General features: G+C 42.0%; 1 protein-coding gene across 1 annotated transcript; it reads right to left on the reverse strand.

Annotated features, from left to right (window-relative positions):
- Positions 1–1,254: 1,254 nt before the first annotated feature.
- gc2 (guanylyl cyclase 2) lies at positions 1,255–24,086 on the reverse strand (the record flags this gene model as incomplete). The annotated part of the gene is made up of 23 exons (XM_078281819.1): positions 1,255–1,402; positions 3,935–4,020; positions 4,908–5,002; positions 5,396–5,494; positions 5,893–6,067; positions 6,661–6,853; positions 7,748–7,911; positions 8,734–8,882; positions 9,970–10,131; positions 11,111–11,267; positions 11,909–12,085; positions 13,527–13,607; positions 14,714–14,839; positions 15,392–15,488; positions 16,237–16,321; positions 17,459–17,577; positions 18,277–18,380; positions 19,434–19,565; positions 20,193–20,494; positions 21,230–21,347; positions 22,143–22,322; positions 23,104–23,232; positions 23,850–24,086. Coding segments are annotated over 23 exons (3,315 nt in total), but the record flags the coding sequence as incomplete, so codon positions are not given.
- Between the last annotated feature and the right edge of the window lie 1,359 nt (positions 24,087–25,445).

Genomic DNA, 25,445 nt, shown 5'->3' on the forward strand with positions numbered 1-25,445 from the left:
AAATATCAGGATTAGGATATTATTATCATTATTGATTTCAGCCATTAAAGGAGAATACTGGTGTCATTTAGAATTTTTAACATTTACCGGTTTTTGACGTTTTTAAAATACAAACTCAGCTGATTGACAGGAATCAGAGCGGAACGTAAAACGTGAAACAAGGAGAAAACAGAAAGTCTGGCTTCATGTTCACTGTGATGGATTCTCTCGCTCTGTGGAAGTTTGTTTTTCATGCTGGACAAGAATGAACGGCAGCAGATGTCTTCTTCTGATTGGAGGAAAACGAGCGCTGATATCTCCAACTATGCTGACCCTGTGCAGAAACCAGAGAGAGGAACCTAGATGATTGTCCCAAACTTAAAAAAAAAAAACACCAGTATTATCCTTTAAATCCATCGCAATTGATGCTCCCATGTCAAACCTGCAGTCTGTTGCATATACTGAAGTCTTTAATAAATCAAAATAATAAGATACTTTATTGATCCTTGCAGGGAAAGTCTGGCTGTTCACCTGCCCCCCCCCCCTCCCCTCTCCACAGGGAGGTCAGAGGTCAGAACAGCATCCATGGAGCTGGTTGGGATTCAGTGTCTTGCTCAAGGACACTTCAGCAGGGAGGACGCTTGACCTAAAATCCCAGAGAGTCCCAGAGAGTAGAGACTCTCACTTCACTTCCCACTATGCCTGCTGCCTGTATCCAAGAGTCTTTGAAAGCTGGTCGACTTTTTAAATCCGTCTTTGTAAACCAGTGACTTGTCCTTGTAATATCCGACTTTGCCACTTTCCCAAAGGTCTCAGCATGTGGAGACTCTCAGTTTGATATTTGTCTCCATCTCCAAGTCTCACTATCCCTGTTGCTTAAGTCCACAAGTCTTTCTTTTAGCGCAGGACCCAAAGGACAAAGTTAAGCTCTTGTCGTTGGACTGAGCTTCACGTACTGGACACAGGTTTCTATTCACGCCATGCAGACCAACCAGGACCGGGAAGTCAGATTGCAGCCCACGTTGGATCCTGTAGTTTAAGAAACCAGCACTTTCTGGTGGGGTTCAAAGGTCACAGTTGAATGGGATGTGATAGATCTGTGATGGAGCATGTGCCTCCAAATGTACGGGTTCCATTCAGTGGCCTAGCAGTGAAAATCTTCAAATCTTTGTCCAACCAAAGGTGCCCAGCTTCATGTTCTCAGTGCAAACCCACTCCACTTCCTGATGGACTGGGTTCATAGGTCACACTCATCCTTGTGATGCGATAGGTCGGTCAGTGGTGTGACATCATTACGTTGTCCTCGTCGTCGGCCGTGGTGATCTGAGTCATGACGCGGAGGTGAGAGATCTTCTTCACCGTCTTGTGAAGGATCTGCTTGAAGTCCTTCTGCTCATCTGGTGCGATGCTGGGGCTGTGGACACTGGGGGGGGGGGGGATGAGGGGGGGAAGAAGGGAAGGGAGTAGAGAAAGAGTGAGGAGGAGAAAGGGTGGAGAAGGGAAAGAGAGATGGAGAGAAAATTAACGCAAAACGGCCACTACCCTAAAAAACAAAGGATTAACCTAACTAGAAGAAAGTCAGCACTTTAAACATGGTGAGGACTAAAGAGTCACACAGAGTAACTGGACACATAAGTAAAGACAGTGCAATGCAACAGATAGACCCTAACTACACTAGCAACAAAATCTGGGATCCCAAAAACAGAAAGACAGCAGCAGTGTTTCCCCAATACAGGTTTAGCAGTAAAGTGCATAATTTTGCTGAATTTTCACTCAAAATGTTATTGTACTGGCCAAGTATTGGGGCATTAATTGGATTCAGTGCTTTGATCATAATTAAATATTCAAATATAATCGGTTTGTGGGACCAAAACAAAGATGGACATGGAATCAAAACCAAGATTACCCCTAACCATCATCGCTATCGAATTGACAGGGGAAACACTGGACAGCAGTCTGGATATGTAACAGTCAGCATCATATATAGAGCTGGTGGAATGGCAGCTAGTAAGTACGGTTTGGTTACCATTTGAGAGTAGAGGGATGAATGGGCGCAACACACCCGACATTAAAAACTCATCGTTTACTGTCATCACCTGCGTTCAGGTCTTCCTCCTTTTGAGTACTGGTACAGTAAATATGGCTGACTTTTCATGTCAGTGCAATGTCTGATGAAGACCCTCGTGACCAAAACATCACATCTTTAATGCCACAACTCTACTGCGGAGAGTGTTGCACCTGTTCATCCCTATGGACCTGCTACACATCTAAGGCAGCACCTCTGCTCCTGCTGCACAAGCTGTTTCCTACACAGTCACTTTAGACTTCTCATTTCAGCTCAGGAGAGCGTTTGCACATCGCTGCTATCAGAGGAAAAGCTCTTTTGAGTTTAGTCAGATTGAGAAAAACAGGGTGATTTTCCCATTTATTAATTAGGAATATGCATAGAGTAACTTGCACCATAGAAACTTGAAATTTTAGTAAAAAAGGGCAGCGTTGCTGGGGTGGCAGGGTGAACTGTCTGCAAGCATCCGCTATCCGCCCTGCTGAAGAATATTAAAAACAAAATATAGAGTTTCAAGGTTTTCGAACGACAGCAGCGACAGTTTTTTTTTTCAAAACTTGTAAAGTAGAAGAACTGAGTTTTGTCAGTGAACAATTCAAAACGGTGGTTCAATATGAATTATTGAAAAAAGTAAGTCTCTCACATCCCTAGCCCGAACGGCCTCAAGATTTTGCGGTCATTCATTTGCATTTACTTGAGTCCGAACGCGACCCACTCAAAACTTCGGAAGAAATCTTGACCAGGTACGCTGCGGCAAGAAGCGGCTGGTCGAGGACGGGTTCTGGTGTGATGGCTCCTCCTTGAGCTTAATACAAAACACATATGTGGGAGAATTAAACACTCAAAAGTTAAATTTTGTTCATTCCACTTTGAATGTCTCAGAAATGGAAAACTTAGCGCAGTAGGGTGAATGATGAACTTGAATGGTGAATGTGAATCAAATCAAATGAGTTTTCAGATGTTCAAAGTGGATTTCAACAACAAAATCGAACTTTTGAGTGTCTAATTCTCACACATATCTGTTTTGTATTATGCTCAAGGGGGAAGCCATCACACCAGAGCCCGTCTTTGACCAGCTGCTTCTTGCCACATGGTACATGATCAAGATTTCCTCAAAAATTTGGAATGGGTCGTGTTCAGGATGCAAGTAAATGCAAATGAGCTGCAGCGTCATCTTGAAACCATTCAGGCTCCCAGGTCCCCAAACTAAGTTTGCCAAAGGACGAGCCACGTTGCCAACCAACCTAGTAATGTTATACATTTTTCATAATGCATAACATTACCTCAGTTTTTCTTCTTTGCAAGTTGTTGTTGTTGTTGTTCGGCTTTCCGTTTCTTGGACTGGGCTATCTCGGCCATCTGCAGCGACTGGGCCATTTGCCTGTTGGGACGAAGCGAACAGGATGAACACAGCAGACACACACCAGAGTCCTGCAAAGGGTCGGCTTCTTGTTCTCTAGCTGACAGGTGGATTTACAGTCATAGCCACTGTAGAAGTCCACAGTTGTGTATCTATCCTGGCGGTGGACTAAAGGTTACAGACGCAGCTTTGTAACCAATTCCTCTTAAGGCCAAAGTGGCAGTGTTGTTGCATGTGGTAAAAACTGGGGGCTTCTACAATGGCTACATGTCAAGTCCAGTATGAAGAATGTCTTGGTTTGTAAATCAAGCAAATGTCAGGTCCAGCCATCACATGTTATAACAACCTGTGAGTCTTTTTTTAGGTACAGATGAGTTCAGTTTTGGAGATGATTTGGCAGCTAACGTGGGCAGAAGAAATCGACCAGTGCAGGACTCAGAAGTTAGACAGTGCAGGGTGCAAAATGTCATGACAAGGGGGAGACAGAGGAAAAAGAGGAGAGAGGAGGAGAGGTGGACAGTCACTCTTACTTCGACTTGACTTCTGGCGGTACAGGCAGCGGTTTGGTAAATCCGTCTCTCCCGACAAGCCAGTAGGTCTCTTCTGTTCCTTTACCCTGGTGAGAGAGAAAGAGAGAAAGAGATGGAGAGAAGAAGAGAGGGAGAGAATGGCAAGAAAGGCACAGACGAGAGAGGCAAGAGAGGCAAGAGAGGCGTACAGAGACAGAATTATAAATTTGTTGCCTACTATCGCTAATTCAGGCAGGTGAACAGTATGAAGCTACGGACGCCAACACTAGAATAGAGGGAAAAAACAACAAAAAACATCATAATACAGGAAAAAATGAAAGAAAAAAGTACAAAAACAACAAAGAAATGACAGACAGTATGAAGCTAACAGATGCTAATGCTAACAGTTAGTTGTCCTCCACCTCAGCCGACTCCATGTATTGGTAGATGCTAACAGTATGAAACTAACAGATGCTAACGCTAAGTCATTAAAATGAACAGTATGAAGCTACAGACACTAACGCTAACAGTATGAAGCTTCAAGATGCTAATGCTAACTCCTTAAAGTGAACAGTATGAGGCTAGAAGATGCTAATGCTAACTCCTTAAAGTGAACAGTATGAAACTAACAGATGCTAATGCTAACTCCTTAAAGTGAACAGTATGAGGCTAGAAGACGCTAACGCTAACTCCTTAAAGTGAACAGTATGAGGCTAGAAGACGCTAACGCTAACTCATTAAAGTGAACAGTATGAGGCTAGAAGACGCTAACGCTAACTCCTTAAAGTGAACAGTATGAGGCTAGAAGACGCTAACGCTAACTCATTAAAGTGAACAGTATGAGGCTAGAAGACGCTAACGCTAACTCCTTAAAGTGAACAGTATGAGGCTAGAAGACGCTAACGCTAACTCCTTAAAGTGAACAGTATGAGGCTAGAAGACGCTAACGCTAACTCCTTAAAGTGAACAGTATGAAGCTACAAGATGGCCGTACCTTGACTTCTGTCCTGCCTCTCAACTCCACCTTGTATCCCAGCTTCAGATCCCGCAGGACCTTCACTGTACTCTCATGGACATGGATCCTGTAGGCTGCAACAAACAAAATACTGACTTAGAACCAAGAAATAAGAATAATAGAACCAAGTATCCACAGAGTAAAATCAGTGTAATATTTAGGTATCAAGCCTGACTTTACTTGGCAGTACAATTCCCATGGTTTTATCTAGTACTTTCATAATAGGTATTGGAAAGGCCAGTAAGCAAATGTTTCCTCTGGCGCACAGGAAGTGATTCGTTTTTACATTTCCCGGTTTGTTTGGAATAAACAGAAGAAGAAGAACTGGGTAGTTAGCATGAGCAGTGATAGCCACCATGGCTGAAAAGACAAAGAAAAGAGAAACTCAAACTGCATCAACAGTAAAATCCAAGCTCCGCCCACACTGTTTGATTGACAGGTGATGTATTTGTGGTTCTGCAACTTACGCATCCCGCTGGACTCCATACGAGAGGCGGTGTTCACTGTGTCTCCAAATAAACAGTAACGGGGCATGGTGAGACCCACTACTCCTGCTACACATGGACCTACAGGACACACACACACACACACACACACACACACACACAGAGTTATAACCTGTAAAGTTCATTGAAACATATCACAGTTTACAATACTGCATGCGTACTTGCAGTTGTCTGTATTTGTGCATGTAACTGACTGTGTGTTTATGTTTCTGTTCTTGTATTTCTATACTTATGAGGACCAAATGTCCTCACAAGGATGGAAAGATGAGGAAAATCTTTGTCCACACTTCTTTAAGGGGCTTGGGTTTAGGGTTAAGATTAGAATTAGGATTAGGTTTAAAATAGGGTTCGGGTTAAGTAATACATTTACTCTACCATACTATACTAGTGAAGTCTACTATACATGTCAGTGTCCTCCCAAGTACAGTAAAACACTCGTGCGTTCCTTCGCCCCTCACCTGTGTGCAGTCCTATGCGGATCCTAACAGGAACGTCGGGCATGTGTCTCATTTTGAAAGTTCCCACGGCGCTCAGGATGTCCAGCGCCATGTTGGCTATTTCTGCAGCGTGGCGGTTTCCGTTGGGGACGGGGACGCCCGACGCCACCATGTACGCATCACCGATGGTCTCCACCTGGAGCAGGACATAAAATAACAGGATACAATGGCAAAGAATGGAAATCTAATGCAATTTAACCAGATTTAATATGATATACTGTAATTCAATGTATTGTAATGTAATGTAATAGAATAGAATAGAATAGAATAGAACCATTATAATCTCAATTTTTTTCCCTTTCTCTCTCTTTCTTTCTTTCTTTCTTTCTTTCTTTCTTTCTTTATTTTGTTTACTGTCTTACTTTATTCTCTTGGTGATTGTATTATTGTCTACTTAGTTATTTTTGAATAGTTAATAATAATAATAATAATAATAATAATAATAATAATAACTTTATATATTTTTCTTAACATGGTTACAAAGTGCTTAGACAGTGACAACAAGGATACAATGTAAAGTAACTGATAAAATAGATAAAATAAAATAAAATAAAATAAGATAAATAAGATAGATAAATAAAATAAAGATATAAAAAATAAAATGTAATTATTTATTGAATTTTAATCTCCATTAGGACAGACATGCCACCATACAATGCCAATGAGAATAGAATAAATCAATTTTTTTTTAAATAGAATTGAATATAGCACACACACACACACACACACCTTGTAGACGTCATGGTTTCCTATGATGGCGTCGAACACCGTGTACAGGTCGTTGAGCAGGTCGACGACCTCGATGGGCTCGCTGTTGGCGGAGATGGTGGTGAAGCCGACGATGTCGCTGAAGTAGAGCGACACGCAGTCGAAGTGCTCCGGCTCCACCATGCCGCCCACCTTCAGCGCCTCCGCCACGGAGCTGAGGGAGGAGGAGACACCTGGTGGATGAGTGTGGGCGTTCCATGGGACAGTAACCGCTATTACTATATATCGCGGTAAAAAAACAATAACGGTTATAACACCACCGCTAGTTTTTATTACTGTGATCTCTGTGATAACCGCAGCTCTCGTCTGTCATCACTGATGTTTTATCCAAAAAAGAGAAGCGCTCTAATAAATTGTTTTATTCATGTTGCTGATTGAGTTGCAGTAGCAGTAGCAGTTTATTTGAGACACATTTGACTTATGTTACTTCATCTTAGATGCTGTTATTTGGATTTTTATTTGTGTTTTTAAAACTATCCTCACAGTTTCTATAAGCTAAACCAGCAATTTTGTTTCTCAAGAAAATGTTTTTATCCTGTTAATATTTATCGAGATAATATTGTATATAGAGATGGGTTAGGGTTAGGGAATTTTGGTCAAGATAATCAGCTCACTGCAAAAAACCCATGTAAACAACACATTTAAGTAAAGTATTTGGTCTTAAAATGCCCTTTTTGCAGTGTAGATATTACCAATGAAGATGTAGTGTGTAGATATTAAAGTGTAGATATCTTTTGCAGTGTAGATATTAAAGTGTAGATATCTTTTGCAGTGTAGATATTAAAGTGTAGATATTTTTTGCAGCGTAGATATTAAAGTGTAGATATTTTTTGCAGTGTAGATATCACCTCACCCTGCATTTTCCCTACATTAGTGCTGCAGGATTCCCCAAATGATTTCTCCTGGTGTTGGAGCAACAGAACAACAGCAATACAGCAATACAGTGTGTGTGTGTCTGCATGGAGTTTGTGTGTATGTATGTGTGTATGTGTGTGTGTGTGTGTACAAGCGTGTCTGCATGTTTTCATTTGTTCACATGGGAACTCACGGAGGAAGCATCTGAGTCAGCAGTTTCTCGGTCTTCTGTTTCTCGATCTCCAGCTCCTCTGTTCTCTCTCTGATCAGCTCCTCCAGGTTGGAGGAGTACTGCTCCAACATCCGCAGCATGGAGTCGATGATGTTCGTCTTCTTCCCCTTGTTGATGTTCTTAAACTGGGAAGAGGAGAGGAGAGGAGAGGAGAGGAGAGGAGGGGGGAGGAGAGGAGAGAGGGAGGAGAGGAGAGGAGAGAGGGAGGAGGGGAGAGGAGAGGAGAGGAGAGGGGAGGAGGGGAGAGGAGAGGAGAGGAGAGGAGAGGGGAGGAGAGGAGAGGGGAGGAGGGGAGGAGAGGAGAGGGGAGGAGAGGAGAGGAGAGGAGAGAGGGAGGAGAGGAGAGGAGAGAGGGAGGAGAGGAGAGGGGAGGAGGGTAGAGGAGAGAAGGAGGAGGGGAGAGAGGAGAGGAGGAGGAGAGGAGAGAAGGAGGAGAGGGGAGGAGAGGAGGAGGAGTAGAGGGGAGGAGAGGAGGAGGAGAGGGGAGGAGGGGAGAAAGAGAGGAGGGGAGAGGAGGGGAGGAAAGGAGAGGAGGAGAAGAGGGGGGGAGGAGAGGAGATGAGAGGAGAGGAGAGGAGAGGAGGAGGAGAGGAGAGGAGAGGAGAGGAGAGGAGAGGAGAGGAGGGGAGAGAGGAGAGGGGAGGAGAGGAGAGGAGAAAAAAGGACAAGAGAGAAAAGTGCAAGAGACGAGATTAGGAGATAGAGTAAAGATTAATAAAGTAGACTAGATAGTAGATTAATAGATGAATACTCCTCCAGTATAAGCAACAGAGCCTATTATATTTAATCTCCTAAAATCACCAATGAACGGTGTTGCCGTTATTACATTACATTCATTCGTATTTTGTGCTGACACTCATTATGTTTCAATTTGACCACTTAGATGACAAAGAAATTGACATTAAAGAAGTAACAAGAACCAGCATCCCGCCCTCCATGTGAGCTACCTGGTCGAAGATCTCCTCGAAGCTGGGTCTCCGGTCCGGCTGCTCGTTCCAGCACTGCTTCATCAGCTGGATGCACTCCAGCGGAGCGTAGTCCGGACTGACGACCGGGCGGCATAGAGGGGGCGGCTTACGGATCTTCTCTATTAAATCTGTAATAAATTATAAAAATAATAAACCAGAGGTGGGGACTCGAGTCACATGACTTGGACTTGAGTCAGACTCAAGTCACAATTATAATTGCTTGAGCCTTCACTTGATGCATGAAGAGAAGACTTGAGACTTGACTTGACTTGGGTTCTGGTGACACGGGACTCGACTCTGACTTGTACTCTGATGACTTGAAAAGGTTTCTAAAGTCTTGACTTGAGATCTTGTGTTTGTGTAAATGACTCAGATTGAAAGTGATGAGATTTGTTCCAGCAGACGACTGAATTTAAATTCTGTTTTCTGAATTTGTATGGAATGATTGAATTTATTGAAGTTGAAACTGATTATAGAAATCAAACTCATGATGCTCTTACCAAGTTTTTATCCTATTAAAACCATATTGCATCGAAAAGTCCTAGATATTTAGTTTTCTTTAAGATATTAAATTGATACTGGACTCTTGATTTGTTCTGACTTGACTTCTGTTCTACATTTAGACTTGAGACTTGACTAGAGACTTGTGCCTCAAGACTTGAGACTTGTGCAAAGTCGACTTGGTCACACCTCTGTAATAAACTGTAGCTCTTTTCTTAAAGGTGCTTCACAATTAAAATAATAAGAAACAAACATACACATAAAAGACATATAGACATATATTTACAAGAAGCAGCAAAACCAATATATTGACAAATGATGTTTGAAACAACAAAACAATCAGAACACAAAACAAGATATTAATTGAATTGAAGTTGATAAAAGTTGAGTTTTCAGTTGCATAAAAGATTCACAAATATACAAATGAAACTCCTTAAATTATACTTTTGGTAACTGTACCTGTAACAAAGTGGTATCATATACATATATATATGATATGAGCTTTGGTTTTCATGTCATTCAATTTTGTTTCATTTTTATTTTATTTTGTCCTATTTATGTTTACATGTGCATTTTTGCTTGCAAGATACACTTATGTGTTCTGTAAAGTGTAAAGCAAAAAGTCAATAAACATATCTATGAAAAAAAACAAAAAAGACAACCAAGTGCAGGTCTATCCCCCTGCAGTCAGGTGTGTTGGAGTTTGGTTCTTGCCTTCAGCAGTGAGGTCCAGCATGCAGAAGGGCGGCCCTCTCACCACCACCTCCTGCATGATGATGGCGAAGCTGTACACGTCTCCGAGCAGGGTGCCGTGCGGAGTGCTGTGCTGACCAGTGTGTCCGCTCCGCAGCACCTCCGGGGCCGTCCACAGCAGGTCTGGAGGACACACACACACACACACACACACACACACACACACACACAAACACACACACATTCATACACACAGTTAAATCCCATGCACACACACGGCGATGCATGCACTCACACATGAGAACACACATGCAGACAGCACACATACTCTTGGACAGATACACTGTTCCATTGACATTGATTTTCAATAGTATTTAGAATAGAATAGAATAGAATAGAATCACTCTATTCTGTGGAGGTGAAGGTGGGTGGAGCCAACAGGTTCAACATGGCCGATTGTAGTTTTAGTTTTACAAACACTTCCCAGAGGCAGATCTTCTCTGGAGGCAGAAGTAATCTGATTGGTTGAGTTAAAGCTCAGTGGGCGGAGCCAGAGAACCAAAGTTTTTCTGGCTAAGTAACATTAGACTGAAGCTCAGTGAAAAAGACAAGAGGTAAGAGAGGAGGAAGCTAATATTATGAAGCCTAGCGCTGTGCTGCTAACTGAAAAAATACAATCTATCATACTAAGTTATCTAGGTTAGCTAGTTAGCTAGCTGAGCTTCAAGTTCAAACTAGCCATACTAGCCTATAGCTAGCTAGGTAAGCTAGTTAGCTAGCTGCTGACCTTCAACATCATGATGCCATGGTCATGAATGAATGAAAAACAGTCATTGTCATTTATATTTTTTATTTAGATTTTGACCAGAATTCCTCCTTTGTCATTCAAGTTTGTCAGTTAGCTAACTTGTGCTCTGAAAAGCGGTGGTTCTTTGGCTCCACCCACTTAAATTTAACTCAACCAATGAGATTATTTCTGCCTCTGAGAAATGTTTGCATAACTAAGACTCCAATCTGCTTCAAGATGGTTCTATTCTATTCTGTTCTATTCTTTGCTATTCTATTCTATTCTATTCTTTGCTATTCTATTCTATTCTATTCTATTCTATTCTTTGCTATTCTATTCTATTCTATTCTGTTCTGCTGTGTTCTGTTGTCTCACCCTCTGCAGGCGGCTCCATGTAAGGAAACCTCTGTGCATCCAGAACCTCGTTGTAGCAGTAGTCGGTGATCTTCAGGACGAAGCGCCCGTCCACCACACAGTTACGGGACTTCAGGCGGCCGTGACACACGCCGCGGTGGTGCAGGTACTTCATACCCTGAGGAGGAAACACACACACACGTTAGACTGATTTCTGTTTGAAAGTTGGCAAAGAATACATTTTCCATCTTATTTACAGCAATCCAGAGGAGCGGTTACAGTGGGAGGGAGAGTTATACACACACTCTTTCACTCTGCAAAAAATATTAAAGCACTTCAGCTTAAAAACATGTAAAAACTTGTCAAAATGCAGTAAAATGTTGCTTTAAATGAGACAAAGTAAAAACATATCAGCGATTATTACTGCATATTATTAGTATTTTTAACTGGTGATGTAATAATGATGATTTATAATGTGACAACTCATAAAAAGAGAGAGAGAAGAGAATGAAGAGAATGAAACAATGTCATTACATCATCAGTTATAAATATGTTACACCCCTTATTAAGTAATATTGACTGGTTAATGTACGATAACAATGTAATGTTATTACATTTTCCTTCTTACATTACAGGTTTTATTACAATTTCAACCAATTTAGAGGGACATTTTATCACATTTTGACAAGTCATTACATTATCAGTCAGTTGCGTGTCCCGCCCAGATCTCCCCATCCCGCCCGAGGATTGAAACGGTCCCAAGCCACTACCGCCACCCTCCTCCCATCTGTTCCTTTCCTCCCATCCCTCCATCTCCACCTTGATGAGATCCAGCAGCAGCGACGACTTGAACATCCAGTCCAGCTTGACGTCGTCGTTCAGCAGCAGGTCCTCCATGCTGCCTCTGGAGCAGAACTCCGTCACGATGGCGAACACGCCGCAGTCGTGGAAGAAGCCCAGGAACGGGTTGACGTTCTCGTGCCGGATGTCCTTCATCTGCGGACGGGAGACAGAAGGGAGGCGCTTAATCAAACAGTTTCATCAAAGATATCCGATATAAGACTCTGGAGCACTCATCAGGTCTTTCCTCTTTATTTTTAAACTTGTTTGAAGCGCGTTGGACATATATTTGGGACTCTAACAGTTTAATCAAAGAGTTTGGTTGGATGATTTTTATTTTTTTTTACACTTTTTAAATGTTACTTCGCCTGTTCTTGTGTCCCTTTATGGTGTTGGTTGGTGTTGTTTCTGTTATTTTCTTTTTCATGACCCTAAGCTGTTTCTAATCACAAAACTAGAGCTTGCAAGTCTTTTAAAACAAGTTTTACTTGTTTTCACCCACATACACACTTTTACACACATTTAAAACAGTTCTTTTTTTGTTTTTGTTTTGTGTTCTTTTTCATAAAGGGTATGGACTCATTTTGAGGAGAAGTGTATGTTTTTTTTTATGTTTACAGGGGATATGTATTGTTTTATAGGTGTTCAGCTAGAAAATAAATTGAGAAAAACATCTCATCTTGTCTGCATTTACGGTCTTTCTTTAAGTGTCGATGATTGAGGGTCAAGTGTTCCCAAATATAGTATAACTTATTAGAATTCAATAGGTAAAACTAAAGGCTTGCCGTTTGCCGTTTAACCTAGTTAGTACCTGCCGGGGCTCAAAGATCCGAGTTCAAATCCCGGGCGAGTCATGGTCACAGTTTATCACGGATTACATGCTTTTTTTTGTTGTGTCTCTCTCTCTGTGTGTGTGTGTGTGTGTGTGTGTGTGTGTGTGTAGGGCAGGTCACTGTTAACCAGATTATGATTCCCGTCTCTCTCTGCCTCTCAGTCTGTCTGTTTAAAAGATGATCCATCGACTGACAGGCAGATTCTCACACACTATATGGACTGCAGTGAGTCCAACACATACACACACACACACACACACGTATACAAACCTACAAACAGACAATGTACACACACACACACACACACACACACACACACACACACACACACACACACACACACAGAAACACATATATGACAGTAGTAATCCTCATGATTCTTTTTTTTTGTCTCTCTTTTTAGTCTTTTTAGTGATTTCAAAAATTCATCAGTGAGGAATACAAGCGTTCATTTCTTCATCCCCTACTACCTTCTTGCAGATGTGTGGTTTTTATTTTCTCCCATCACCCTGTCACATGTTAAAAGGGAGAGCAGAGATTATGTCAGTATGAGTATATAAGCAATATAAGTATTGCTGGAAGTTACCTGTTGTGCCAGAAAACCATTTCAACCAAGGATCAAATCCCAGCAGAAGCTTCTCTCCTGTATCTTCCCCACTCTTTGTGTCTCAGTGAAGATAATCGAACATGCCTAAATAACTACTAATATTTTTCCTCCTGAAAATGATATGAAACCCACTTCGCCTCACACTGATGTGACTCACCAGGTCAAACACGTCGCTGGTTTTGGGGTTGAGGCCCCTGAAGCTCCCAAGGGGAAGTCTCTTCAGCCACGCCCAGTCGCCCTGCAGGACAGAAATACAGAAATAAACAATTTTGGTGATTTTCATATTCAAAACTGCACGGTAGCAGACAGTGATGATATCTATTACTGTATTCGATAACAGGAAATGTTCGACTTGGGGATTAACAAATATGTGTAATTTGCTAACCAAAATGGAAACGGCTAACGGAACCCCACTCTAGTTAAAAGCCTTTAATTTACATATAATATGAAAAGTAAAATTGACCAATAAAGCTTTGCCATCACACGCTGACAAAGGCTCATTCGAGCTGAAACGCATCGGTCAATTTTACTTTTCAGATTGCCAAAGTAAAATAAAGACATTTAACTGTTGCTATGACAACAGAGTGCCTCGGACCCTCTTTGGTTTTTAATAAATTCTTGCAGTACCTATTCCAAAGGGCACCTGTTTATTGCTTTCTGCCATGTGCGTTTCTGTTGCCAAGTAGCGCTCCCAAATCTTTGGTCTTTTCGAATTCAAAAGGATGTTAACATTTAACTAAAATCAGCGAGTAACAATCTGTTCAGAGTGTTTTTGTGCTTGATGCCAGAGAAGAAGATGCTGCGACTTCTAGATCTGCATTCGTTCATGTTTGTGACGTTATGCTGTTTTTAGCCTTCGTCAGGCACGGCGCTACACCGGGGTTAAGCCCCTCAAGCATTTTAGTATTTTTTTATTTTTAAATAAAGAAATATGTAAAAGTTAATAACCAGCCATTCTGTTCCCAATCCGATCCCTGGCTGCGTGCTCGTGCCGCGCGTGTACCCGATGACGTGTGTGTGTGTGTGTGGACTGTCCGGTGCTGAAGTCTTTCACCTTTGCACGTGAAAGACGTTTTTGTCATTGCCTTGTGGTCACTTGTATTAGGCTTATAGCTATTTTGTTGAATATTCTTTGGCCAAATTCAATTAAAAACTACATTTATATCGAATGTGCTGTGTGCCATATCTGCTTTTATTGAAAAAACGAGAACTAAAGTAACTCTGAAGTCATGAAAATCAACTATTTTCTTAGCACCCCCACATATTGGTCAAGCTCCCCCTTAGCACTGGGAGAGAAAAAATCCTGGTTTGACACGTATGAACCGATCGGATTCTCTGTCTCACCTCGTAAACGGCGACGTTGGAGTTCTCATAGGTGGCCGGGGACAGGGTGGAGACCGGGGAAGTGACGCTGCGCTCTGAAATACTCCGCTTGAAGTCGCTGGTCCCGCTGTCGGTCAAACTCAGCTTCTGTAGGGAGGGAAAGTTGCGATGTTTGGATGTGATTTCACCTTTTTCACTTCAATTTCTAATCAATTTTCCAACCTTTCAAGTTTCTAAAACAACCAACATATCGCCGGTGACGGGTGAAAGCCTTGTGTTTAGCTTGACCGGTGTGCATTTTTGAGTTTATCTAATTGGTTCTGGAAAAGTTTCACGAACCCATGAGGGTGAAGAATTTTCTCAACCCATAGAGGAGCATGGACTCTTTCAACTGAAGTTAAAACACAATATGAAACCTGAGACTTTTTTCCCTGAACTTCCATAAAACATCCATAAAATTGAAATTATTAAATTAAATTCAATGATCAATTCACAGCAAAGCCACTAATTGACCAATAAATGACTGTAGATGGTTGATATCACATTAAAATGGAGTGTGCACTGACAACCATCTCAGTAGCAGATCTATCACCAGAATGATCAATTGGTATTGATTAGTTGATTCCAGTCTGCAGGGGTCACAGCCGGAGTCAACTCAAACACCACTAATGCTCCACTAATACGATATCAAAGTCTGACCTTGTTGCTAAGCGACGGATTGATGAATGTGACGTCGGCCAGAGTCAGCAGGATCTTGTTGGGACCCCTGACCATTTTAATCTGATGGATGCGTCGCCTAGGCAACAAGAGACAAGGGGAAGACAATGGGAGTGAATGATGGATTGTTGACAAACCGTCCCACAATGCACCGTAACTAACTAACTAACTAACTAGCAGCTATACATGAAGAATAGATTTAATAGGTGACTGGTAGCAAGAGAGAAAGAAGGAAAAACAACCAGAAATGATCCACAAGTTATTAATAATCTCTTTACCAGAGTTAGTTTTCCTCAAAGGGATGCTGATGAGGGGGGTACTTGTATGTACTTGTACTTTTTTGAGGTTTTTTGAGAATGTTTTTGAGTTTGTTTCGACTTAAGTGTCACACTTCACTACATTCAAATCAATCCAAACTTATCCATTACAGACTACAAATTGTATTGGCTTCCGATAAGCATTGAAACTGACCAATCGTATCGTTGACTGAATTTATCGATGCAGTTTATTTTTTAAAGTTACTTTTTTCCCATTAAAAGATTCTACCTCTTACTTTTACTCAAGTAGATTTTTATACCAGTAACTTTACTTCTGCTTAAGTAAAATGTCAGAAAAGTAAGTAAGTAAAGTAAATACTTCTACTGGTGTTAAATATTAAGTATTGATAGTCACAGGGAAATATGACTTTCAACTAGAACGTACCGTATCACTCTATAGCTGAACAAATCCATACTGTCTCTGAACTCACTGTGCAGTTCCTAAACTTTTCAAAACCTTGACATCATCAAATACATTTTTCATATTTTTCCGGTGTTTCCCAGCCGTACCTGATGCAGTAAGTCAGCGCCGCAGCAAAGACAGAGAAGGCGAGCGCTCCGAGTAACATGCTGAGGGCCGAGAACAGATCCACACCTGGAACAGAAGACCAGGGGTTTCAACCCAAAACGCCAAATATCATTTTGTCAAAAAAATTTAGCCTGGCGTTCATTAATCAGCATTTGCAAAGGTCTCAAGATAGCTACCAACTAGGGATGCACTGATGCCACTTTTTCAATGCCGATACCGATTACGAGTATGAAAGTTTAAGTATCGGCCGATACCGAGTACCGATCCGATCCATTACTTTTACTGAACAGTGCAGGCTTACTTCCTTAGTTTGGGGTCAATGGACAAAATTATTGAGATAAAATCCTTGTTTTTCCCACTGTTTGAGAAATACAGGCTTCTATGTGCCACAAATGCATAAAATCAAGACAATTTGCTTTTATTTCTTACATGTTACTCATGGCTTTCAGTATCAGATTTTAGTCTTGGGTAAAATCTCCGATACCGATATTCCATTTTAGCCTGGTATCGGCACCGATACCGATACCAGTATCGGTATCGGTGCATCCCTACTACTAACTTAAATAATAATCCTTAGTATTGTGTCGGTGCAACAAAGCGGCCCTTCTTGGGATAGAAGTCTGAGTAACATGAAGATGATTTTTACTCAGTGAGGACAGCAACTCCAAAAAGAGCAACATAATTTGTGCAACATATTTACTCTTAAAATGTCTCTTTATTGTTAAGAACTGACACATTTCAACATATTGTCTTTGTCAAAGTACATGTTACACAGGCTGGCTCCTCCTTTTCTTTCTATAGAAGAAAGTAACAGTACTGGAAGAAAAGTTTTCTTCATTTAAATAATGCCAGCGTCCCTTGTGTGAAAGTGTGTGTCACATATCTAAAATGATGCACATCTCATTTCAGAATGGAAATATTTAAATACTAAAGCTTAAACAGCTTTAGTATACAGTTTGTAATACAGTGAAAATATTTGGACAAAATGCATTAGTTAGTTGTGTATATGAACTGACATAAACATTTCTATATAAACAAGTTTTTGCCAGTTTGTGTGTAGGAAGAGTCAAGTCAGGTCGAGTTTATTTATATAGGCTTTAATCACAGTTACAGTCCCGAACAACCAGAGTGCATGGATGTATGTGTGTGTGTGTGTGTGTGTGTGTGTGTGTGTGTGTGTGCGTGTGTGTGTGCGATCCTCACCCCCAGAGCAGATGACTCCACTGGTGAACCAGCAGGAGGAGTCGGTCCTCGGTCCAGAGCCGCGAGGGAAGTGGATGTCTCTGCCCAGGAACCGAACCACGTTGGTCTCCATATCGATCCTGTCATCAATCAATACAGTCAATATTAGAAGATATTAATGCAGCAGTAACACCTGAGAGGACGTCCTTTACTGCGATTATGGGTGGGACGCAATGGGTTTGATGAGATTTTGTCTCTCAGACCCAAATCTGAGAATATTTTTATTGTCAGATATGATTTTGTCCAGAATTCCATGACTTTCTGTGTTGTAGGTAGAGAGATAACAGAGAAACTATGATCAAAACAGTCATTCTTCTACATTCTCTAATTGTGTTAACTTTAAATGAAATAATGCTGAAGTTTAATAATTCATCAATTTGCTGGGGACCCCCTGGAACCCCCTCAAGGACCCCTGGTGGTCCCTGGACCCCACGTTGAGAACCACTGGTCTAAGCCACAACTGGATGCTGACTCGACTTTTTCCCGGCAATCTAAAAATATAAAATTGGCTAATTTGATGTTTGGTTTACAATTTAAGGGATTATTATTAATATTCGATACAGTGGAAAATATCATGATATTCTCGAAATATCGTGATATTCAATATTATCAAATATCGGCCCAAGCCTGTTATCTACATACTCTGAGCCTGCTTTGAGTTTTCTTACCTCACCTGCGCGTCATTGAATATTTTACAAGTCATTATATATCTACTTATCTCTAATTGTTCCAACTGTGCAAATGTGGAAATACGAAATTCTAAATCTCGCTCCTAATACCTGTACGTCGGCTTCAGCTCCCAGGAGAATCCGTCAGTGTCCAGTATGAGATAGTCCAGCAGAGCCGCTCCAGAGCCGTTGGTCCTCATCGGGTGGCTGAAGCCCTGCAGAGCAAATAATCCACTGTTACGGTCGGTTGTTTCAATGGGATTTTATCATTTGATCATACATACAATGATGAGTCTGGATCCAAAACAGGTGGGTGCCATATAGCCTAATATAAAGAGCTGGAGAGGAATAGTGTAAAAATAATGTGAATTTAAATACAGCCAGGGAGATGCATAGCCTAATGACGATTATGTGTCAGTTTTACCATTCATTCTACATCTACTTACAGTACCTTTCATTCTATATCTACTTACAGTACCATTCATTCTACATCTACTTACAGTACCTTTCATTCTATATCTACTTACAGTACCATTCATTCTATATCTACTTACAGTACCATTCATTCTACATCTACTCCATTTTATGTCCATTTGTGTAGATACAGTACATAGCCAAGTGATGATAAAATCTCCAAAATTGCATTGAAATATGTGAACATGATGCACATATTTGCACATCCTATATATATGTACAGTATGTACAGTCTATATGTTGTAAATTCACATATTGTTTCTTCATATTCTCATATCCTTCTCATTTGTTATATATTGCATTATGTATTGATGTTTGTATGAGTTATTTCATACTGAATATATTTCATATTTTTGGTATATTTTTATATTGTACATATTCTGCATTCATTTTTTCTTTGTGTCAGTAAGTTATATTACTCTTATTTTACACCTTCTAACAATACAGTAATCCATATGTTTTCCCGTAATTTTCATTCATACATTCCACTTACTTAACAAGTACTAGCATTGAAATTGGTTATAGGTAATAGGGTAATAGGTTGTGTATGATTATAACCCCCATTTGCTATTTTCTGATTTATCAAGTTTCATCCTACCTTAATGTAAATGCCCAACACGACAGCAGCCATTTTTACCCAGATTTCTTGAATGATAAATTGGGAACCAAAACATTTTTCTACTATAAAGGCTTAATCTGCTGAGATTCTCAGATTCTAACTAAATGCTTTTCCAGTTCCTCTGAATATTTTGAACCCTCAGTGTAACTGTGTATCCATCCTTCCTCCTCAGTACCTGGAAGTCCAGGTTGCGTGTGTGTCGGACCAGGTTTCCCCCGGACAGCCACTCCCCAGACTCCCGAAGGCCATGGACCGCATGGGCCATGAACAGCACAGAGTTGTAGATGGTGCCGAACAGAGGAGACACCTGCAGGACATACACACACACACCCACACACACACACACACACACACACACACACACGCAATGCAGAAAAACTATTTGTTGGACAAGCAGTGATATAATGATGTAAGCCATGTTGCCTCTTAAGGACTTTTATGGACTCATCTATGTCATCATCTCGACTCTCGAGGTAACACATTTTGTTTTCCTGAGATATCAACATAATTTGCTCATTATCTCGAGATAAAGTAATGCGCATAGAGTAATTGTCATTATCTTGAGAAAACAAAACTTTGTGTTCCTGAGATAATGAATTAATTTATGTTTCCATCTCCGGTGCTTTCCTTTAGGATGCTTCCAAGCAGACATTCATCTCATTATCTCGAGAAAACAGTTTTTGTTATCCCGAGATAATGAGAAAAATGATCTAATTATAATGAGATACTTTTCTCATTATCTCAGGTGCACAAAATCTGTTATCTGCAGATAATGACATAAATAACGCAATATCTCGAGAAAACAAAGAAAATTAACTCGTTATCATGGGAAACAGTGTAAATAAAATGTATGAATAAATGTCCTCAATGGGCTTCCGTACCAGTCGACCTCGTTTCCATTCAGAACAATAAACCTCCCTCCATGCATCATTACCTGCTGCGGCTTCAGGGTCCTCGCCACCTCGCCCCTGTCCATGGCCTCCCTGTAGGCCTCATAGAAGGACATCTTGGGCGAGTCGATGGTGACGGTGAGCACGGCGTCGTACGCTCGCAGCAGCTTGCTGTTCCTCTTCAGGGCGGAGTAGCTGACGTTGCGGTAGGGCAGGCTGTACAGCAGCGTGTCGTACGGCACAAACACCAGCGAGCCGTCGATCATCCGCATGTCGTAGGCCGTCTCCAGCAGCAGCTTCTGAGGGCCGCCGCCCATCAGCGCCGAGTGCATGCACAGGACCACCACTAGGGGGCAGGACAGAGGAGATATTTAACACTTAATAATATAATAACTTTATTTGTATGGCACTTTTCTAAAATAGAAGTTTACAAAATTCTTCACATTAAAGGGTAACTTCGGTATTTTTCAACCTTTTCCCATCTTTTTGTGTCTAAGTGACTAAAGGGGACAACATTTTTTTGAAATTGGTCCAGTATTGAGCGAGATCGCTTCAGCCGGCAGCCGCGAAACGAAATATTATAAAAAAAAATTATTATTGTTATAAAAATAACAGAAATATTAATTTTAAGACAGCATAACGTAATGAAAAAAAAGTCTTGCTCTGTCCTCAAATACTGATTGTCAGTGTGTTATGGTTTATTCATGTGAATGAATGAATGAATGAATGCCTAGATGTGTAAAAGAAGAACAAATCCTTAAATAGTTGCAGTAGTATTAGTAGTATTATTAGTACTAGTAGTAGTAGCAGCAGTAGTAGTGGAATTAGTAGTGGTAATAGTAGTAGTAGTACTAGTAGCAGTAGTAGCAGTAGTAGCAGTAGTAGTAGCTGCAGCAGCAGTAGTAGTAGTGGTAGTATTTATAGTAGTAGTAGTAGCAGCAGTGGGAAATTCCTTCATCAGTGAAACACTAAAAGTGATACAATACACAGAACAAAGCAGAGTTACTCTAATTGACAGAACAGAACACATACAGTAACATACAGAAACATAAATAAACACTCTGACAGTATTGGTACTCACTCCGTATGTCTCTCTGCTTGCGGACCTTGGCCAGAGTTCTTCTGACTCCATGAGGCGTGTTCTCCATGACACTGACCAGTCTGACCGGCATGCCATGGCTCCTCAGGGAGTTCGCCACCTGCACCGGACAGACGGCACACACACTCAATGTACCAAATGACAGGTAAACCAATTTCTCTTTCCATGAAACAGATTGATAAGCTCCAGGTGAAAACTCTGATCCCTTATTGATTTCACATTTTAAATCCACTTCAGTCACGAAGGGGATTAATGCTTCTTAATCCTTAAGACATTTGAAACACCGGTTTTGCAAAAGCGGGTGCAAAAAGGTGTGACTAATATTTTATACATTCAGTGTAATACACAACATTGTCAGAGACAGACTGAGTACAGACTACAGTTAAAGTATAAAAAGTGAGACCAGGATTTAGTGAAAACAACGTAGGGAGTGCAAGCAAAACTAATAAAAAAAAGACCAATTTTCAGATCCATATTCCACTCGTGATTGTTTGGTCCTGCGATAATGCAATAAGTGAAAATCAGTATAACATGGAAAGGTGATACCCAGCCTCAAAATGCTGCACTAGACAATAGAGGAACTCACACACTGATTTGCTAGAGCATAAAAAGCCTCAAAAAAGGAAATCAGGGAGCTGAGGGAGAAAAAATTGCTCAAAAAGTACAAAATAGTGAAGAATAATAAGCAGTAATTGTTAGTAATTATGTACTTTTGAGCACTTTTTTGTCTTAGTGAAGAACTCAGCTCCCTAAATTCCTTTTGTTGGGTCTTTTTAACCCGCAAATCAGTGTGCGTTACATGAAGAAACCAACAACTGTGCCAGCAAGAACCAGCAGTATCAAACTCTCTCATTCAGCACTCTATAAGAATGTAAGAAATAAAGAAAATGCAGACCTTGGTGGCGGTCTCTACCCAGATGTCGTCTGAGGAGGAGATGATGGCGACGTGCGCCCACCTGAAGCGCTGCATGAGGCTGAGCAGCACCCAGGTCGGCCTGGGCATGGAGCGGGCGAAGGTAGGGTGACTCCGAACATCGTCCAACTCATATCCAACACAACCCCAAGGAAACAGCGCCTGGAAGAGGAGAGGAGAGGAGGGGAGAGGAGGAGAGGGGTGGAGAGGAGAGGAGAGGAGAGGAGGGGAGGAGAGGAGAGGATGGGAGGAGAGGAGAGGAGAGGAGAGGAGAGGAGAGGAGGGGGGAGGAGAGGAGAGGAGAGGAGAGGAGGGGAGAGGGGAGGAGAGGAGAGGAGAGGAGGGGAGGAGAGGAGAGGATGGGAGGAGAGGAGAGGAGAGGAGGGGAGAGGGGAGGAGAGGAGAGGAGAGGAGGGGAGGGGAGGAGAGGAGAGGATGGGAGGAGAGGAGAGGAGGAGAGGGGTGGAGAGGAGAGGAGAGGAGGAGAGGGGTGGAGAGGAGAGGAGAGGAGAGGAGGGAAGAGGGGAGGAGGCGAGATGAGAGGAGAGGAGAGGAGAGGGGAGGAGAGGAGAGGGGAGGGGAGGAGAGGAGAGGATGGGAGGAGAGAAGAGGAGGGGAGAGGGGAGGGGAGGAGAGGAGAGGAGGGGAGAGGAGAGGAGAGGAGAGGAGAGGAGAGGAGGGGAGAGGGGAGGGGAGGAGAGGAGAGGAGGGGAGAGGAGAGGAGAGGAGAGGAGAGGAGAGGAGATAAAAAAGACTTGCTGAATTTCAGGAATTTCAGGATAGGTTTATCACCATTTAATTATTAAAAGCTAGAGAAAGTCCAATCATGGCATCTCAATTCAGACAAAAATACATTATGCATGATGGCACACATACTGAAAATACCCCCCCCCCCCCCACACACACACACACACACACACACACACACACACTCATCACCTACTTTGTTCCAGCCTTTGCTCAGCAGGGAGGCAGCATCACAGTAGCCGGGGTTGGCCGGCCCGATGTAGCCTGAGGCCTTGGTGTGGAAACCCAGGAACGCCTCCAGGGCCCGCGATGTCTGACACGGCTCCTGGAGAGGAACAGTGACATCAATCAGTCAATCAATTAACTAACCAATCAATCAACCAGCAAGCCAACCAGTTAGCCAGGAACCACACTATGTTGGCTTCTATATCTATCCTGTTATCAGGGATATGCTCAGGTTAGGCTGGCAAAGTGGTTAGTGAGACCATGTTACAATGAAAAAATCACAGGTTCAATCAACTTTTTTTTAGTTCAGTTTTTCACTTCTCTCTCAATGGACTCTATATGGAGCAGAGACTCCAGTCACTGGGGACCAAAGTGTTTGCTAGCTTTGTCCTAGATCAGCTGGAGAGTATACTCACTTATTATTGGCATTATCAGCATTTGATTCATAAATAATTATTACCAGATTAATTGTCATGCTCATCAATACACCAAGCCATAATCTAAAAGTTGCACATGAATTGAAAGTCACAGAACAGTGTAGATAAATCAGATTAAGAACAGGCTGCAGGTTTTGCTGAACAAACATATGACAGATCTTTTATGTTTTATGGAAAACTGGTGTTCCAATTATTTTGGCCAGTGGGTGTAAAACTGAATTGTCCCGAGTGCGGTCCGTGCTTGTAGAGTTCTTGTGAACATCAAGATCAAACCACACACCTGCAGCACAGCATAGTCGAAAATGGCGGCGTAGGCCAGCGACGGGTCCCTGTTGATGCGGTTGACGGCCAGCTGCGCCGCCACACTGGGGAGGGCCTTGGCGAAGAGCGGGTCGCACCCCCAGGGTCCCACCACCCCGACCCGAAACCGAGCTGCCTGGACCGGGCCGGGCAGCAAGCACAGGGAGGCCAGGAGAACCAGGAGGAACCGCAGGAGACCGTGGAGGGACGGATGGAGAGGGGGGAGGAAAGGATGGAGAGGCGAAGGAGGAGGAGGAGAGCGACGGCGAGGGGGCGGGGTGGAGGAGGGAGGAGAGCGTCGAGAGGGGGAGTGAGGAAGACGGGAAGGAGGAGGAGGGGAGGAAGAGAGAAGGTGGGAAGGAGGCGAATAGGGAACGAGAGGAGGAGAGAGACAAGGAGGAAGAGAGGAAGGATGGGTGGCTGGAGGGGAGGTGGGGGAGAGGTGAGGATGGGGAGGAAGAGAGGAGGAGGAGGGGGAAGAGGGGGATTGTGGGTAGACGTCAGGACTTTTGTGCGGCCTCTGCTTCCATGTCTGAGGCGAGGCGAGGAAGGCACGGTGCTGTCGTCGCATCTCACAAGATCCTGGAGGACGGACTGACAGAGAAGGTCCAGGCTCCCTGAAACCAAGGAGGAAGACAGGAGTTCATTTATTTTCTTTTAAAAGGGGCGATAAGTAGCAGCTATCACAAAATGGGGAGTTGATAATGCTGTAAATACCAGTGACTCGAATACCATTCCTTGTTTAAGTTTTGCTTTTATGTGAAGCACATTGAGTTTCCCTGTGTAGAAAATGTGCTATATAGATAAAATTTTACTTACTTACTCCATTTTAGCACAAAAACTCCTCGCCAATTGGATATTTCAAGACAAATATTACCAAGACAAGACAAATATTACCAATAAATCATTACTTTTCCTGCTGCATCGTGTATATATAAGAACAATCCCTTCTTCCGCTCCCATGTTTTTTTACATTACATATTTTTGGCTATCATAGTACCTTTTAAAGGATTGTTGGTAACTTCAGTCCTTGCTTAACCATGAGGTACAGACCGGATCCTCTATATTTTCATTAATATTATAGGATTGATCTCTTCTTAATAAGTTGGAGATGACAATCCTCTCATGCCAAAATATTTTTTGATATTTTGATAAAGATTCACTGTATTTGTTGACTTTAAAGTGAGTTAAATCCAGCCCTGATTTGGAGGGAAAATAATAGTTTAGAGTAATGTAATAATTTGAGGTCAAAGGTCAGGGTCAGCCACTGGACAGGAGCTTGAACCTGGATCCTCTGGGTGAAGGACAGTCTCTCTACTTAGAGCGTCACCCTGCTGCACAAATTAAGCCATTACCATTAAATTAAGCTTTAATGAACCTTAGTTTAGACAGGCAAGTTAATGAAAAGAACATGAGGAGGCAGTTGCAATGAGAGGAAATTTTAAAAGTAGATAATAAAAAGGTATAAACTCTGTTTTTTGTAAGCATGATTGCTTTCGCAATTGAGGCTACATACAGTATGATGTGATATAATTTCTGATATAAATGATTATGAGTTTGTATTTCAGTGTAAACG

This window comes from Centroberyx gerrardi, chromosome 23 (genome assembly GCF_048128805.1).
Source record: "Centroberyx gerrardi isolate f3 chromosome 23, fCenGer3.hap1.cur.20231027, whole genome shotgun sequence".
Lineage (NCBI taxonomy): Eukaryota > Metazoa > Chordata > Actinopteri > Beryciformes > Berycidae > Centroberyx > Centroberyx gerrardi.